Source organism: Chrysemys picta, chromosome 10 (genome assembly GCF_011386835.1).
Source record: "Chrysemys picta bellii isolate R12L10 chromosome 10, ASM1138683v2, whole genome shotgun sequence".
Lineage (NCBI taxonomy): Eukaryota > Metazoa > Chordata > Testudines > Emydidae > Chrysemys > Chrysemys picta.
The window spans coordinates 19149693-19166645 of record NC_088800.1 but is presented as its reverse complement, the minus strand read 5'-3'; the positions used below and the strand labels follow the sequence as shown (position 1 = coordinate 19166645).

General features: G+C 43.2%; 1 protein-coding gene across 11 annotated transcripts in view; it reads left to right on the top strand.

Moving 5' to 3' along the window:
• Positions 1-15848, top strand: part of TRPM7 (transient receptor potential cation channel subfamily M member 7) — a 119378-nt gene extending 103530 nt beyond the window's left edge. For all 11 annotated transcript variants that reach the window (XR_010590979.1, XR_010590980.1, XR_010590978.1 and 8 more), the window contains one exon: positions 14352-15848. Coding sequence is in view for 8 of the 11 variants with exons in the window: in XM_042845676.2 (XP_042701610.1) it covers positions 14352-14482 (131 nt within the window). In the remaining 3 variants the exon portion in view is untranslated. The remainder of the gene's footprint in view (positions 1-14351) is intronic.
• The last annotated feature ends 1105 nt before the right edge of the window (positions 15849-16953 follow it).

The window sequence follows — 16953 nt, the reverse complement described above, 5'->3', positions numbered from 1 at the left end:
TTGCAGGCTGATAAACCTGACTTCAGTACCAGGCAGACTGGTTGAAACTATAGTAAAGAACAAAAATGTCAGACATATAGATGGACATAATTTGTTGGGGAAGAGTCAACATGGTTTTTGTAAAGGGAAATCATGCCTCACCAATCTACTGGAATTCTTTGAAGGGGGTTAAAAAGTATGTGGACAGGGGGGATCCAGTGGATATAGTGTACTTAGATTTTTCAGAAAGCCTTTGAAAAGTTCCCTCACCAAAGGCTCTTAAGCAAGCTAAGCTGTCATGAGATAACAGGGAAGGTCCTCGTACAGATTGGTAACTGATTAAAAGATCGGAAACCAAGGATAGGAATAAATGGTCAGTTTTCAGAATGGAGAGAGGTAAATAGTTGTCCCCCAGGCGTCTGTACTGGGCCAAGTCCTATTCAACATATTCATAAATTATCTGGAAAAAGGGGTAAACAGTAAGGTGGCAAAATTTGCAGATGATACACAACTGCTCTAGATAGTTAAGTCCCAGGCAGACTGCGAAGAGCTACAAAAGGATCTCTCAAAACTGGGCAATAAAATGGCAGATGAAATTCAGTGTTGATAAATGCAAAGTAATTCATATTGGAAAACATATTCCCAACTATATGTATAAAATGGTGGGATCTAAATTCGCTGTTACCACTCAAGACAGAGATCTTGGAGTCACGGATAATTCTCTGAAAACATCCACTCAATGTGCAGCGGCAGTCAAAAAAGCAAACAGAATGTTGGGAATCATTAAGAAAGGGGTAGATAATAAGACAGAAAATATGTCATATTGACTCTATATAAATCCATGGTATGCCCACATCTTGAATACTACGTGCAGATGTGGTCGCCCTATCTCAAAAAAGATATAATGGAATTGGAAAAGGTTCAGAAAAGGGCAACAAAAATGATTAGGGTATGGAACAGCTTCCATATGAGGAGAGATTAATTTAGACTGGGACTCTTCAGTTTGGGAAAGAGATGACTATGGGTGGATATGATCGAGGTTTATAAAATCATGACTGGTGTGGAGAAAGTAAATAAGGAAGTGTTATTTACTCCTTCTCATAACACAAGAACTGGGCGTGAAATTAATAGGCAGCAGATTTAAAACAAACAAAAGGAAGTATTTTTTAACACAACACACAGTCACCCTGTGGAACTCCTTTCAAGTGGGTGTTGTGAAAGCCAAGACTATAACAGGGTTCAAAAAAGAGCTAGATAAATTCATGGAGGATAGGTCCATCCATGGCTATTAGCCAGGATGGACAGGGATGCTGTCCCTAGCCTCTGTTTGCCAGAAGCTGGGAATGGGCAACGGGGTGGATCACTTCATGATTACCTGTTCTGTTCGTTCCCTCTAGGGCACCTGGCATTGGCCACTGTCGGAAGACAGGATACTGGGCTAGATGGATCTTTGGTCTGACCCAGTATGGCCATTCTTATGTACTCCGCAGCTCCCTGCCCCCATGGGTGGCAGGGGACCCTGCAGCTCCCGACCACCGGAGGCTGAAGTCACAGAGGTCTCTGGAAGTCACAGATTCTGCGACATCCGCGACTTCTGTGACCAAATCTTAGCCTTAACTATTAACTAAATTTTAGTGAAAGTACCAGTGTTACTTATTCAATGGTGCAACCTCCTCCTCTTGTGGTTTATTTTTGAATGTGCTTTAAATTTACATAGCTAAACATATTCCAATCAACTGTTTCCAGTGTATAGAGCAAAGGTGGGCAAACTATGGTCCGTGGGCCACATGCGGCCCACGGAACTGTCTTGCCCGGCCCTTGAGCTCCCAGCCTGGGAGGTTATCCCCTCGCCCCTTCCCCGCTGTCCCCACTCCACCATCCTCCCGCAGCCTCAACTCGCCATGCCCCAGCGCTCTGGGCAGTGGGGCTGCGAACTCCTGCTGGGCAGCTTAGCTGCAAGGGTATTGTATTAAATTGCTCCCCGTAGGAATGTGCTACTTAGGGAGAACCAGCACTGGAAGCTGTAAGTAGTACACCGTAAGTAGCACATTCCTACAGGGAGTAATTTAAAACAGTACACACGGGTAGGGAAGGCTTTGCCTCCTGGGACCCCCTGCCCCTTATCTGCTCCCCGCCCCCTTACCATGCCACTCAGAGCACCAGGACTGGCAGCCATAAGTAGTACATTCCTACAGGGAACAATTTAGTACACTACAGGCCCTCCATACAGTTTTGGAACCCCAATGTGGCCCTCAGGCCAAAAAGTTTGCCCACCCTGGTATAGAGGTTCTCAATAGTGTATAGGGGTTCGTGTTTTAATGCATCTCAAATTTCACTTCAGCCTCTAGAAGTGAGTAATTAAAGTTATGAAAAGATGCCGAAAACTTTAAAAATCACCTCTAAAGACCGTGTTGCTGAACTTGGCAAGGACAAATTTCACATTGATGGTAATGTGCTGTTTTGTACTGTATACAGCAAGGCTGTAGATTACGTTTGAAGGCAGACAATTGTAGAACACCTTGAAAGCACTAAACATTAACCGAATGAAAAGAAATGAAAACAAGAGGCTGAAACAGCATGGCCATCGACAACAGTAAAAAAAAATTGCACTGTGACTTGATCAGTTTATTAATTTGATTTTATTATTCTGATTGGCACTGGCAGGCTTTGAACTTGTTTAAAAATTGTAAATATATCAATAAAACACGTTCAACTGATAGCTATCTATATTATGGCTAGGAAAACTCAAGTTCAGCATTTCATTTTAATCATGGGGGAAAAAAGGATTTTTGTTTTTTTTATCAGAGAATTTCAGGGGGGGTTTTTTAATCACAAAAAACTACGATCCCTGGTGAGGAAATCTTATCTTCACAGTTCACGTATAAGGACCATTCTAAAAATAAGAAAATAGATTGCAAGAGGGTTGTCAAACTTCATCCTGCCCCCCACCCCCGATATAGTGAGGTGAGGCGCTTTGTGCCAACCACCACACTGCATGGCACTCCAAACTCTGAGTTCAAATCCTGCCCATCCTGCAATGGCCTGATCCCCCTAAAGAATGGGCACAACCAATGCTTCTCCTATCTAGGAGGGAGCCGTATCCTGGATAAGTGCTTTGTGTGCAAGTTTTTTTCTGCCAGTACACACAAGTTCAGGTATGTTAGGATCAAAGTACATCTACTGTAGTGACCCATGTGGATCACTTCAGACCCAAAGGTGATAGTTATGACTAGAGTAAGGCCAGATGAATGAGTATTGACCAGTAATCCCTCAAGCTCTCTTCATACTCCAGAATCAGGCAGTGGAAAGAAGGTGATGAGTACGTGAGCAGAGTCAGCACCATCAATGCTGACCACCTTAACATCAGCAAAGTCACCAATGCATTAGATCTTGGTGCCAGTAATCTCGGCACCAGCCCCTTCAATGTCACTGATTACCTTGGCACCATAGACCTGATGCAGATAACTCCAGCTCCTATACAGACTGCCCCACCCACAGACTATAAAGCCAGCACCTGCACCGCCCCATAAAGGGGACACCAATTTATATAGTCAGTCCAAACATAAGCATAGGTCCAAGACTGCAGGTAGCTCCTGGAGGACGGACTTGAGACACCACTTCTCAAAACACAAAGCCCCTTAGCATTTGGGCAGAACAATAGACTCATTACTGACTGATTGAGCTGAGCAAGAAACTCAGATATGTTGTAGAAGCATCCATATCACCCCTAGCGACGTTGCCAGTACCAAAAAGGTGGATGGATATCAGCCCTTCCACGAGGAGATACTTTGCTCCTCACCATCACTAAAATACTACTTGTTGCCAGCATTGAGTATCAGTGTGGGAGTGTCACTGGACTGGCCAACCTCAACCAGGTTAATACAAATAAGGTATGCTACTATGGTCATATTGACCTTACTGGGGACCATCCTCCCACATGTTTAGAAAAAAATTGTTCAGCTTCACTGGCAAGACCACTTGCACTGGAACTGGATGTGGGCCGACAGGAACAGGAGTCAACAGAGGGACAACTCCACTCTCTTCCCAGGGATCCTCCTTATCACTGGGCCAGGCAGTAACATTAGCACCTGTTCCAGCAATAGACAACTTTAAAATCTTCCAGGACTTCCTGTCCCAAATTGCTGAGATTAATATTGTATTTATTCAGGAAAAGTCTCATAAGCTCTTTGATGTCCTGAGCATGACGACACAGGCCAGAATTGCTCCCCCAAAAAATGAAAGCATTGTTGGACTATCCAAAGGACCAAGGCAGACAGACCCTGGCCACTCTTCCTCCCCCAGACAGTCGGAGAAAAAGATATCTGGTGCTGCAGAAAGATTGAATCCCCCAAACCCAGAGTTTCTGGTCATCTTTGCAGCACAAGAGCAACTGAAGTCCACTTAAGGCAATCCTAAGGATAAGGAGCCTAAAAATTAAGACCTGTATGGGCGAAATTCATATTTATCATTCTCATGCTGCTTTGTGTGGTGGTCTACCAAGCACTGTTTTCCAAATGCTGTCCCACATGGGGTAATTGTATCACTCTTCCTTTCAAAAATCCTGCAGGATGGCAGGGATGAAATGGAAGGTATCCTCAAGGAGAGGCACATGCTTTGAGAACATCACTGCAGTCAGCCATGGATGCTTCTGATATGGCCGCAAGATCAAAGGCCATGGCCATTGCTATGAGACCAGTCTCATGGCTCCAGGCAACAGGTATAACATGTCAAGTACAGGCCACAATAGAAGACCTGCCTTTCAAGGGAATGGAGCTCGTTAGCCAGAAAACAGATTAAGTGCTCCATTCCCTCAAGGACTCAAGGGGCTATATTAAGATCCCAGGAATTTACACAGGTCTGTCTATCTGTCTCTACAGGAAACCTTATAAATATCAATCCCTGTAAGGCAGCGGATGCCATCCTGTTCCTCAGGTGATTGGCTTAGGAATGGTCTACACTACAGGGTTAGGTCGAATTTAACCACGTTAGGCCAATTTAAAAATGACTGCGTTCACACAACAAACCCTGTTCTGTCAACCTAAAGGGCTCTTAAAATCAACTTCTGTACTCCTCCCCGGCGAGGGGAGTATGCTAAAATCGATCTTGCTGGGTCGAATTTGGGGTAGTGCGGACGCAAATTGACGGTATTGGCCTCCGGGAGCTATCCAAGAGTGCTCCATTGTGACCGCTCTGGACAGCACTTTGAACTCCTATGCACTAGCCAGGTACACAGGAAAAGGCCCGCGAACTTTTGAATTTCATTTCCTGTTTGGTCAGCATGGTGAACTCAGCAGCACAGGTGACCATGCAGTCCCCCCAGAATCGTCCCCCTATCATCTCCGTCCCTGAGGTTATCGCAAATTAGAAGGTGAAAAAAACGCACTCGTGATGACATGTTTTCTGAGCTCATGCAGTCCTCCCGCACTGATAGGGCACAGCTTAATGCATGGAGGTATTCAGTGGCAGAGGCCTGGAAAGAATTAAGTGAGCGTGAAGAGCGGAGGCAGGACGAGATGCTGAGGCTAATGGGGACAAACGGGACCATGATGAAGCATCTGTTGGAGCTGCAGGAAAGCCAACAAGAGCACAGACCCCCCCGCTGCATCCACTGTATAACCACCTCCCCTCTCCCCATGTTCCATAGCCACCTCATACAGACGCCCAAGAATGTGGGGTGGGGGGGAGGCTCCAGGCACCCAGCCACTCCACTCCAGAGGATGGCCAAGCAACAGAAGGCTGCCATTCAAACAGTTTGATTTTTAGTGTGGCTACAATAAGCAATGTGGCCATGGCCTTGTCCTTCCCTCCTCCCCCACCCGGGCTACCTTGTCTGTTATCATTTTTTTTTTTTTTTTTAATTAATAAAGAAAGAATGCATGGTTTCAAAACAATAGTTACATTATTTCGAAGGGGGGAGGGTGGTTGGCTTACAGGCAATTAAAAACAACAAAGGAGATGGGTTTGCATCAAGGAGAAACACACACAACTGTCATACCGAAGCCTGGCCAGTCATGAAACTAGTTTTCAAAGTCTTTCTGATTTGCAGTGTGCCTTGCTGTGCTCTTCTAATTGCCCTGGTGTCTGGCTGCTCAAAATTGGATGCCAGGTGATTTGCCTCAACCTCCCACCCTGCCATAAACGTCTTCCCCCTTACTCTCTCAGATATTATGGAGCATTCAGCAAGCAGCAATAACAATGTAAATGTTGATTGCGCTGAGGTCTGACCAGCAGCACCAGTGAGCTTTGAAATGTCCAAAGGTACATTCTGCACTTGCTCACCCTATAGTTGAACGGAGCGGGCTCCATGCTTGCCGTGGTATGGCGTCTGCACGGGGTAACCCAGAAAAAAAGGCGCGAAATGATTGTCTGCCGTTGCTTTCACAGAGGGAGGGGCGACTGACGACATGTGCCGAAAACCACCCGCGACAATGTTATTGCCCTATCAGGCATTGGGAGCTTAATTCAGAATTCCAATGGGCGCCGGAGACCTGTGGGATAGCTACCCACAGTGCAGTACTCCATAAGTCGATGCTAGCCACGGTAGTGAGGACACACTCCGCCGACTTAATGCGCTTAGTGTGGACATACGCAATCAACTGTATAAAATCGATTTCTAAAAATCGACTCCTATAAAATTGACCTAATTTCGTAGTGTAGACATACCCAAAGTTGCTGATATTTTGGCTATCAGAAGCCTACATCTATCTTCAGGAACTTGCCTTGCCATGTTCCACAGAGCCTGGGCTGCTAGCACAGCCAACAAATGGGCATTAGACATGACCACTCAAGGCTACCCTGTATAGTTTAATTTACTACTCCCTACGTGCCCCCCTCATCAACCCTTCTTGGGGACCCTATCCATGAGAGCCTGTTACAAACAGAAATAACCTCTTCATCTGGAAACCATAGAAGTAGTACTGTGGGAGTACATGGGGAAAATGCTTCCACTCCCCATGATTCCTTATCCCAAGAAGAAAGGGGTGGTTCTCCTATCCTCGACCTGACGAGACTGAACAAATATATATATTTCCTCAGATTCAGGATGGTAATGCTTGCCTCCATCATTCCATATCTGCAAGCTCAAGATTGGCTTGTGGGTCTCAACTTGCAAGATTCATATTTCCACACAGCCATCCATCTGGCCCACAGGGAGTACCTAGGATTCATAGTGGGACCCAGTATTGCCAGTACAAGGTACTGACATCTGGACTTTCCATGGCACAAAAAATACCTAGAGTTGGTAGCAGAACACTTTTTTTTTTTCTTTTTAGGCATTCATTTTTATCATTACCTGGACAATTGGTTCATCAGAGCAGATCCCAGCAGGAGGCTGCAAATTTCACCCTTTCCCTGTTCACCCAATTAGGCTTCCTAGTGAACTACAAAAAATAGTATCTCATCCCATCACAGATGATAGAGTTCAGAGCCCTGATTGACTCCTGTTCAGCAAGAGTTTTCTTCCCAAAGACTGGTTCTTGTTGATGCAGTCGCTAGTGTGTGACTCGAGCCTGACTATGACGGTATGGCTGTGTCTGGAGCTGCTAGGTCATATGTTGGTGTGCACGTACGTGACACTTCTTGCCAGATTTTACCCGCAATCGTTCCAATTCAGTTTGTTCTCCAACAAGACACCAGATGAACAAGAAAGTGGTGGTCTCACCTCAAGTCACAGTACTGAGCTGGTGAAAGAAACCTGGAAATGTGTGTGGAGGGGGACTGTTCTCTAGCCCCTCCCTAACAAAGACCTTAACATGGACACATCCGGAACAGGCTGGGGAGTCCACCTGGATCACCTACAAATGCAAGAGACTTAGGCCCCAGAGGACATGGGGCTTCACATCTATGCTCTGGAACTCAGAGCCATCAGTCTAGCCTGCATGGCCTTCCTACCAGTTCTTCAAAACTCTTCAGTGCAGGTCCTGACAAACACCTCCACAACACACTACATGAACAGGCAAGAAAATGCACGTGCATCTACCCTCTGCCTAGAAGCCATCAAACTAATGGACATTGTGCCATGAACATGGGATAACCCTGATTGTCCTTCACCTCCCGAATGTCATCAACAACCTTAGCAGATTTCCTGAGCAAAGAGTCACCACTCATGAGGGGTCGTTGCAGAAATCCATCATAAAGCAAATATTCCTACATTGGAGGATACTGGTAATAGATCTGTTGATCACCAGTATCAGTGCTAAGTGCAAGAGCTTTTGATCCAGAGCAGTTCTGAATCTAGGTTGTTACTGGTGCCTGCCTTCTTCCAGTGGGCTCAAGGCCTTCTATGTACCTTTTCACAGATTCCTCAGGGTGATTTCTAAAATCAAAGGAGACAGAATCATGATCATTCTTGTAGCTGTGTATTGGCTGAGACAGTTTTGGTTGACAGACCTACTACAAATGTGCACCCAGCGTCCAATCCAACTCCCAGACTACCCAGACCTGATCTCACACTACCATAATCAGATACTCTATCCAGACATGAAGTTGCTGCACCTATGTGGCTATTTGGGTAGCTGAGTAACAAGGACACAGATCACTCCCTGCAGGTCCAGGAAATCTTAGTACAGAGCAGGAAGACATCTTCCAGAAGAATGTATTAATCTAAATGCAAGTGGTTCTTGAAAAGGGTATCCCAACATGGTCTGGATTTGGTCCAGGCCTAGATACCACAGATTCTCAACTACCTATTGCACTTAAAACAGGCTGGCCCCTTGTTCAGCTCTCTTAAGGTCTGCCTCACAACAGTCTCAGCTTGCCGTCTGCCAGTACAGTCATGTTCAGTCTTTGCTCCCCACAATATCAAAGTTTCTCAAAGGACTATTGCATGTTTACCCACCAGTCAGAGAACCTACCGCTGCCTGGGACCTCAGTCTGGTCCTCCTGAAACTAATGGAACCTCCATTCAAACCTCTGTTGGACTGCTCCCAGCATCACGTACACTGAAGACAGGCTTTCTAGTGACTACTACTTCAGCCAAGAGAGAGAGTTTCAGGCACCTATGGCCGAGCCTTCTTATATTACATTCAGTAGGAACATGGTGGACCTCACCTATAGTTCATTTGGAAGATAGTGTCGGAATTTCATCTAAACCAAGTGGATTAGCTTGCCTGTCTTCTTCATGAAGTCACACTCTGGACTGGAGAAAAGAAATTACACACTAGATGTATCCAAGACTTTGAATGATTTGGTGCTATCAATGTAATAAAGCAGACTGTTTCCCTGTCTATTTTATAGCCATGGCTGGGCATTCCTAAAGGTGAAGCCATCTCTCAGAGGACATTGAAATGGATAATGCAATATATCTTTTTGTGTTAACAATTGGCAAGGCTCACTCCACTAGAGCTCAAGAAACATCCTCTACCTCCCTCAGAAATGTGTCACATTCTGAGATCTGCAAGGTGGTGTTATTGTGGAGTAACCAACTGACCTTTGTCAAGCATTATTCATTAGATTTAGCTGCTAGATCTGATGCTAAATTTGAGATATTAGTCCTACAATCATCATTCAGCTGATGCAGCTGAAACTTCTCATTCCCACCATTCTGAAGAGATGCTGCTTGTCAGTCTCCTACACTGACACATACTCAAAGAATCAGCATGGATCCCATGACCTGCCCTCCATCTATGCTTTTTGCAGTCCCCTGCTACCCCAGGCTTTGAATTATGAGAGAACTGAGGCAGGGTCATGGCTGACCCATCCTTTATGCCCTTGTACAGGAGCATGAGGAGACATGGGACACGCATGGCCCACGTGCACACTGCTATTCAAAAAACAATCTTGTACACAAGACGTGCATGCGGACCTACAGGGAGATCCATATTGGCTGCAACATCTCAAAGAAACACATTTACTGTAGTGTAAGTAACCATTCTCTCCATGTGGCATCATATTGACACCCACGTGGTTCATCAGCAGGATTGGAAACTTTAGATCCACTGCATAGACCTCTTTCACAGGAAGTAATTGAATAACTGATCACAATAGCAGGTTGTCATCTTCTATGTGGATGAGCAGTAAGAGGATGAGACACACCCTTTGCCAGTGGGTTTCACAGGTATTTGCTAATGGCAGAGGAATGGTGAGACTCAGGAATCTTGGGTTCCATTTCAGGCTCTGGAGATGAATGTGTTCCTGTGGGACCGACTCTCTTCTTCCCCTTCCCACTCCAGCTTGGGTCATGTAAAAGAAAGTGTCTGGCAAAAACAAATTATTGGAAAAGATTGTGGGAAGGTATAAAGTCAGGAAAAGTAGCATAAGATCAGCACAAAAACTTATGGCATGTTAAACTAGGTGGTGGAGTTATTTTAATTCGTAAGTATTCTAATTCTACAAAGATTCAGTTTGGGGTAATAGTGTAATGGAGTCTTTCATGTCTCATTTGCCAGTTCAAATCCAGTCTAAGTTTGTAGTGACTGAAAGCTACCACTGCTTAATAGCAGTTTTGATGACTTGTGTAAAATGAGTTGGTGTTCCTTATCTAGTTTGTACTGAAGTAGTGACCATATCACAAAAAAACCCACAACCATAATTGGAACTAATTTACTCCTTTTGTCAACTATCACAATAGATATGTCTTGGATTAAATGGATATAGAACCTAAACTGTCCTCAATCCTAGACATGGTCCTTCCATGTCAGGGTTGGTAAAGCAATGAAGGAAAGATTGCACTACTGCTGCCTGTATTGTATGTCTTTTACAGGTAATTAAAAAACTTTAGCAACCGATAAATCTCAGTTCTGCCTTCTAGGCTTGTCCTGAAACTTTTAATATCATATACTGTAATTGGCAACAGAAGGAGTCAATTTCCATAGTAGAATGGCTGTGTTAGTATTTTTAATTAAGTGGCACAAAACTTTGTTACTGCAGAGTTAAGGTTATCCGGCAATAGCTTGCGCCCTTTTAGAACGTTGAATTCAGCAAAACTCAAACTTGTGAAAACCAGGAAATACAGAGTTACGGTACACACCCAAGCAACCATAACTCTGCCTCCCTAGAGATGGCAACAGCCACTGGGAATTATCTACGTGAACTCCACCTGCTTTCACTGTGTTAAATGTAGCTAGAATGGTGGAAGAGCTGTGATTGTGATCTGAGATGAACTGGGGTGCTGTGGCTTTCTGCGGTGTATGAGAGCCCCTCTCCCTGAGTGTGTGATAAAAGGAAAAAGGTTCATGTGTACCTTGAGAGATCCAGTATGCCTCATTTCAGTACTGTGTTGCATAGAGGTCGTCTTGTTGTGTGGATTGTGATGTCATAGGTGGGAGATTAGTGTGGTCTGAGGGTTTTGTGAAGGATAAGTGAAAGTGTTATGTATCGTGTGCATAAGGGTGAAGAGGTAGTAAAAGGCTGAAGGAGTTGTAAAAATAAGGTGATGTTTTTACTGTGGAGCAATCTTAAGTGTATGAGTGTAGGGAACTCCTCTTCAGTACAGGACAAAGGCAGAATGTGAGTGTGTGTGTGCAATGAGTGTATTGGCCATTACTCAGAGAGGACAGAATTAAGGTTGCATGGCTATGTACCTTAACTCTGTATTTCCAGGTTTTCACAACTTTGAGTTTTGCTGAACTTGACCTTCTGGAAGGGCACAAACTATTGCCAGACAACCGTAATGCTGTATTAACAAAGAGTTTTTTGCCATTTAATTTCCTATTTTTTTACTAGAAAGATAAATGTTGGTAGGCGTTAATGGTCATTTAGGCATGGAGGAGTGAAGTTTAGATGCTCCTGTGAACAGGTAATAATACCTAGCTCTTACATAGGTCTTCAGTAGATCTCAAGGAGCGATCATTATTCCCCTTGTAGAGATAGGGAAGCTGAGGTACAGAGCACTGACGTGCCTTGGCCAGTCACCAAGCAAGGAATAGAGCTCCCAGTTCACTGTTTTTCTCCACTAGGTCACATGGTTGCTATGTGGTTCCTAAATGTACCCCCACTCATCAAACACACACACACTCCACCCCCCAGGTACGCTTTGTTGTTTAAGTGGAATGGGAATAATACTCTTATTTTGAAATGTTTGGAGCGTGTAATTGTTTACATAGCCAATAAGAGAAATTTTAGCCCTGGTCTACGGGGGGGGGGGGGGGGGGAAGAGGAGGTTGATCTAAGTTACGCAACTTCAGCTACACAAATAACGTAGCTGAAGTCGACGTACTTAGATCGACTTACCGTGGCGTCTTCACCGCGATGAATCAACTGCTGCTGCTCCCCCGTCAACTCTGCCTGTGCCTCTCGCGGCGCTGGAGTACAGGAGTCGACGGGAGAGCGCTCGGGGGTCAATTTATCGCGTCTAGACTAGACGCGATAAATCGATCCCGACTGGATTGATAGGTGCCCACCGATCCGGCAGGTAGTGTAGACATGGTCTGTGTCTCCAGAATTTGATTGTTTTGTTATATGGTGAGAGAGCATGTGAGAGAAGACTGGTGTCTCTCCGCCTCCCCCATCCATCCACCATTTCCAGCTCACTCTCCCCTTCCTGTCCCATTAAACCATTAACATTTTTGAAGCCAAGTGTGCGCACACAAAGTTGGTAGAATCTGTGAATTTTAAGAAAAGCTGGGGGAGGGGGGCGGGAAAGGGGAGTTTCACGGGGAGGAGGGATCTCTTGTAATCAAAAATACTTGGATTACATTCCCACAAAATAATCTTGTGCAAATGTCCCCAAATTTGGATCATTAACCCTATCCTGAGCCCCTATAAGGCACAGCAAATTTCAAGACTATTAGGATGTGCGTGTGGATTTTGGAACACTTAGAAAAATAATTATTTAAACAGAAAAATCTTCTCAATCTTAACTGTAGCAGAACTAGTGCTCCACTATAATATTGTATAAAATAATTCAGCAGCAGCTGCTTTGCAATATGCAGATATCCAGCACAGCATAATCCTAAAAGCATAGGCGGCTCAGAGAGGTCTGAAGTGGACCATTCATCTCAATGTGATGGTCTCAGATGAATGAGAACACTCTATAGATGAATGAGAACACTTTAGGCATACAGCCTAAAACAATAGCTCTGAGACGGGTGAGCTAATCCATTCATGTCAGTGGATGTTCCCATTCCTCCTCCCCAGTTCTGGAGAGTTTGTGGTATGTATCTTACATACCCATTCTCAACTTCTCACCTCAGTCTCAGCAGTGTGTTCCAGGTGCATGGACTGAGCATGATTGTTCAAAGCTCTCCACCAGAGGGGCAGAGCTTCCCCAAGATCATATTTTGCGGGGGGGGGGGGGGAGAACAGGCAGGGAAATGGGCTTATTCCCTCATGTGAACTAAGATCTGGGGGTGACAGGGAGAGGGACTCAGACACCCACCCAGAAAGACAAGACCCCAGAACCTGGCTCTCACAGGGAGGGGAGAGGGGAGGAGTAGGGCTCAGATACCCCCCCCCCAGAGAGGCAAGGCCTCCTAGATCCCATGATGGGGGGCATGAAGAAGGGTTCAGATCCTGCATAGTGGGATGGGGCGGGCAGATCCTGGCACAATCACAGAAGGGAAGAATGTGGTTCTGACAGGTGTCACTGTTCCTATTCTCCCCCTGTCACTTACCCCCATGTTCCTTTCCTAGTGTCCCTGCCCCTGTGAGCCCCACAACCTTTCACCTTTCCTACCACCCATTTCCTGTAATCACCTTTCCCATAAACCCCCTTCCTTTCAGCACAGCCCCAAGCCCCTCTAACCCCGATTCCCTCCAACTCCTCTACCCTGTAATGTGCCTCTTCCATGCTAGCAAGCATTATTTTGTGTACAAAATAATAATAAAACCTTGACAGACAGATTTTAGCAATGTGCCCTCCAACGTTTTCCAGATTTCTGCTTGAAGGTGTTTGAGACTCTGGTGTGATGATTTCAGCCTTGGTTGATCTCTGTCTGTGTGCAAAAATTCGTTGCCAAAACATGTCAGCTTTAAGAAAAGTTGTTTTTTCTCTAGGGATGGTATCAAATGGTCCCAAATTTGCATCACTAACAGAACCTCACCACAGCATGAGGCATACCAAATGTCAGGGAAATCCAAGTAACCATGTAGATTTTAGAGCACTTGGAAGAGTCAAGCTAGAAACAGAAAAGCTGCTCTTAACCTTAATGATAGCTGGCACTCTGCTATAATATAATGGGTTCAGAAGAGAAAGGAAGTGAGAGGTTCTGAAAATGACTTTAAAACTGAGTTTCCTTAATGTAGCTTAAACAGTTAACAAACCATTTTTACACTCCCTTTTTTACATTGAGGGCCTGGTGGGAGATGTTTGTGTTATAAGCATACATAGATCTTTAAATGTGTTTTAAAGATTTTAATGGCCCTTTCATTTTACCAAACGAAGAAATATTAACATTCATTTTGTTGTTGTTGTGTCTTTTCTTTTGTCAATGTAGATCTGAAGAGAAATGATTATACGCCTGACAAAATTATATTTCCTCAGGATGATTCTCCAGAATTGACAATTCAGCCTGGAAGCTGCACCAAAGAATCAGAATCAACTAGTTCTATTCATCTGATGCTGTAATGACATGAGCAAACATTGGCTTTACACAGTGTCACTAAGTTGTAGATTATCTGTCTTCCACTAAAATCAAATGAAAGAGAGATCAAAACAAAGAACCAAGTGTTATAAGTGGAATTTTGATATCTGGTCCGTAATCTAAGGACCTAACAACTTGTGGTAACCATCTACAGAGATGAGCTGGCAGCTGATTATTTTAAGGGTTGAATGACAAGAATTTATGAAATGTTTTTAAAGGGTCTTTTTAGAAGAAGGTTATTTTTAGTTTTGCTTTTGTCCAGTGGAGGTTCGTCTGATCCTGTGGTGCAATAGGCTCTTGACTAAAAGGACTTTTTTTGGGATGTTTTAAGGCAAAGTGTCTGTTTGGCAGCTGGCTTACTGTCAGCCAGCTAGAGAAATAGGAGACTGCATCCTTCTTCATTGTCAGAGGTTTCCCTGGGCTTTGTCAGAAGTGTCCCATCTTATTAGATGCCATGTAGTTTCATCTGGCCTTTGGAAGGGAACAGATCCAAAGGATCTGTATATCGTGCCAGTATGCTGAGGTTGAAGTCAGAAATGGATCTATTCCAATAAAGAGTTTGTCTCCTGAATCAGGATTCAACTTCACAGGTGTGAAGCCAGTTTTCATGGAATAGAGCCTTAATTGTGTAATGAAATTTCTTGTTTTTATACATTTCAGTTTTATCAAGTCACTGTCAAATAGTAACAAATAAAGCCAGGATAGACTGGTATAATTACATCATATAGTAGAAAAGAGTACATGCCGGTCCAAACAAGAAGTTGCCTTGTTGAAATAAAAAAAGAAACAAGTCGGGGAAGTGCTTTTTCTTGTAATGACTGCTTCTGAAGTTATGCCTTCCAAAAATCTCATAAAACCAGTATCAAAGCAGAATGTACACATGAACTTTTAAATGTATTTAAAATTGTATAGAAACATCTTTAATGTTATGTTGTTTGTGGTACTTATTTAAAAAAGACTAGGGTTGGTTTAGCATTATGTAAAGTACGGGAGATTGCAATGCAACTTTATGCCAATAAAATGTAATTTAACTGTCCCAAGTCTTGTTGAGTATTCAACAAGAAAAACCTGTTGTCCAACTGAAGTTTCATGCTGCGATTTTTATTTTGTTTGTTACATAGGTACTAATTTGTAATTTTTAATTGAAGGGCAATATAAAGCTCTCTAAATTTTTTTTTTATTCAGTAGTGTATCTTATAGATACAGACCTAAGGCACGAACACAATAGCTGTTTAAATCGTGTTTTATGTTGATGGGGGAAAGGTAAAGTGTATTAAAGATATAATACTGTATACATTTTGTATATCATTAAATCTTTAAATCTAAAATAAATTTATTCTTGTTTACAGACTTCTGCTGTCCTTATCTGAAAGGGATGTCTTAAAGTTTCTTGGGGCGAATATGAGTTTATGCAGGAGCATAGAAATGGCCATATTAGATCAGGCGAGTGATCCATCTAGTCAGGTATCCTTGTTCAAAGGTGACTAATGCCAGAAGCTTGAAGAAAGTGTAAAAACTCCCCTATTGGACAACTATGTAATAACTTTTGTAATGAATAAACATGAGTATAAACATTTTAAGCTAATTAAAATGTTTATTTAGAATTAGGAGCACATTCATTAATTAGAGTTATATGAATATAAAATTATGGGGTAGTTTGAGCAGTGGGTATGATTGCAGTTCTGTCTTATTGCTGTTAAGTAAACTGGAAGACGAGTTTTAATATGTAAATCTAGTCTTTCAACTTTAATTCCTGTATCATTATATTCTTAGTCAAACAAAACTAACATTTAATGGACTAGATAAGGACGTTTTCAGAGTTCAGAGGGAATGTCTACCACAGGCAATTCTTCAGGGATACAATCAGGGGCCTGGAAGGATATATAATAGAAGCAAGATTATAAAAACATTTCAGTTACTACAGGAAAAAAATGTAATAGAACTGTGGGTATGTGTGTCCATATGTGTACACGCAAAATTTGCAGGCTAGGAGAGTTCGACACAAACATTTGACAATAAGTTGGTAAGAATAAAAACTCCATAACTAGTGAATTTATTTTTTGAAACCCATTTTTGAACTTTTGAAACCTTGATGTGTGACAGTAGATAGCTCACTGCTCTACAGCCAAAATACTTCTGAAATAAATGTAGTCAAACTTTACTAATTCTGGGTCACTGAGAACGAAAATGATGCTTAAAATTGATTGGCTCTAGTTTTCAAGATATGCTATTGGGTCAGTATATATGACCCTTGATGGCAGAGGATAAGTGAGTTATAAAGGGAAGGGATCTCAATTTAAACCAGAAATGACTAAAATACATCTTTGACTGGATCTATGAATAAATCTATGACTGGGTTTGGACAGTACTTGCTTTTTAGGCAAAACAATGAATGATGCAATCTGAAGCTGGTATTGCGTCATACATGATATGAATTGCATCATGTTATTCCTAG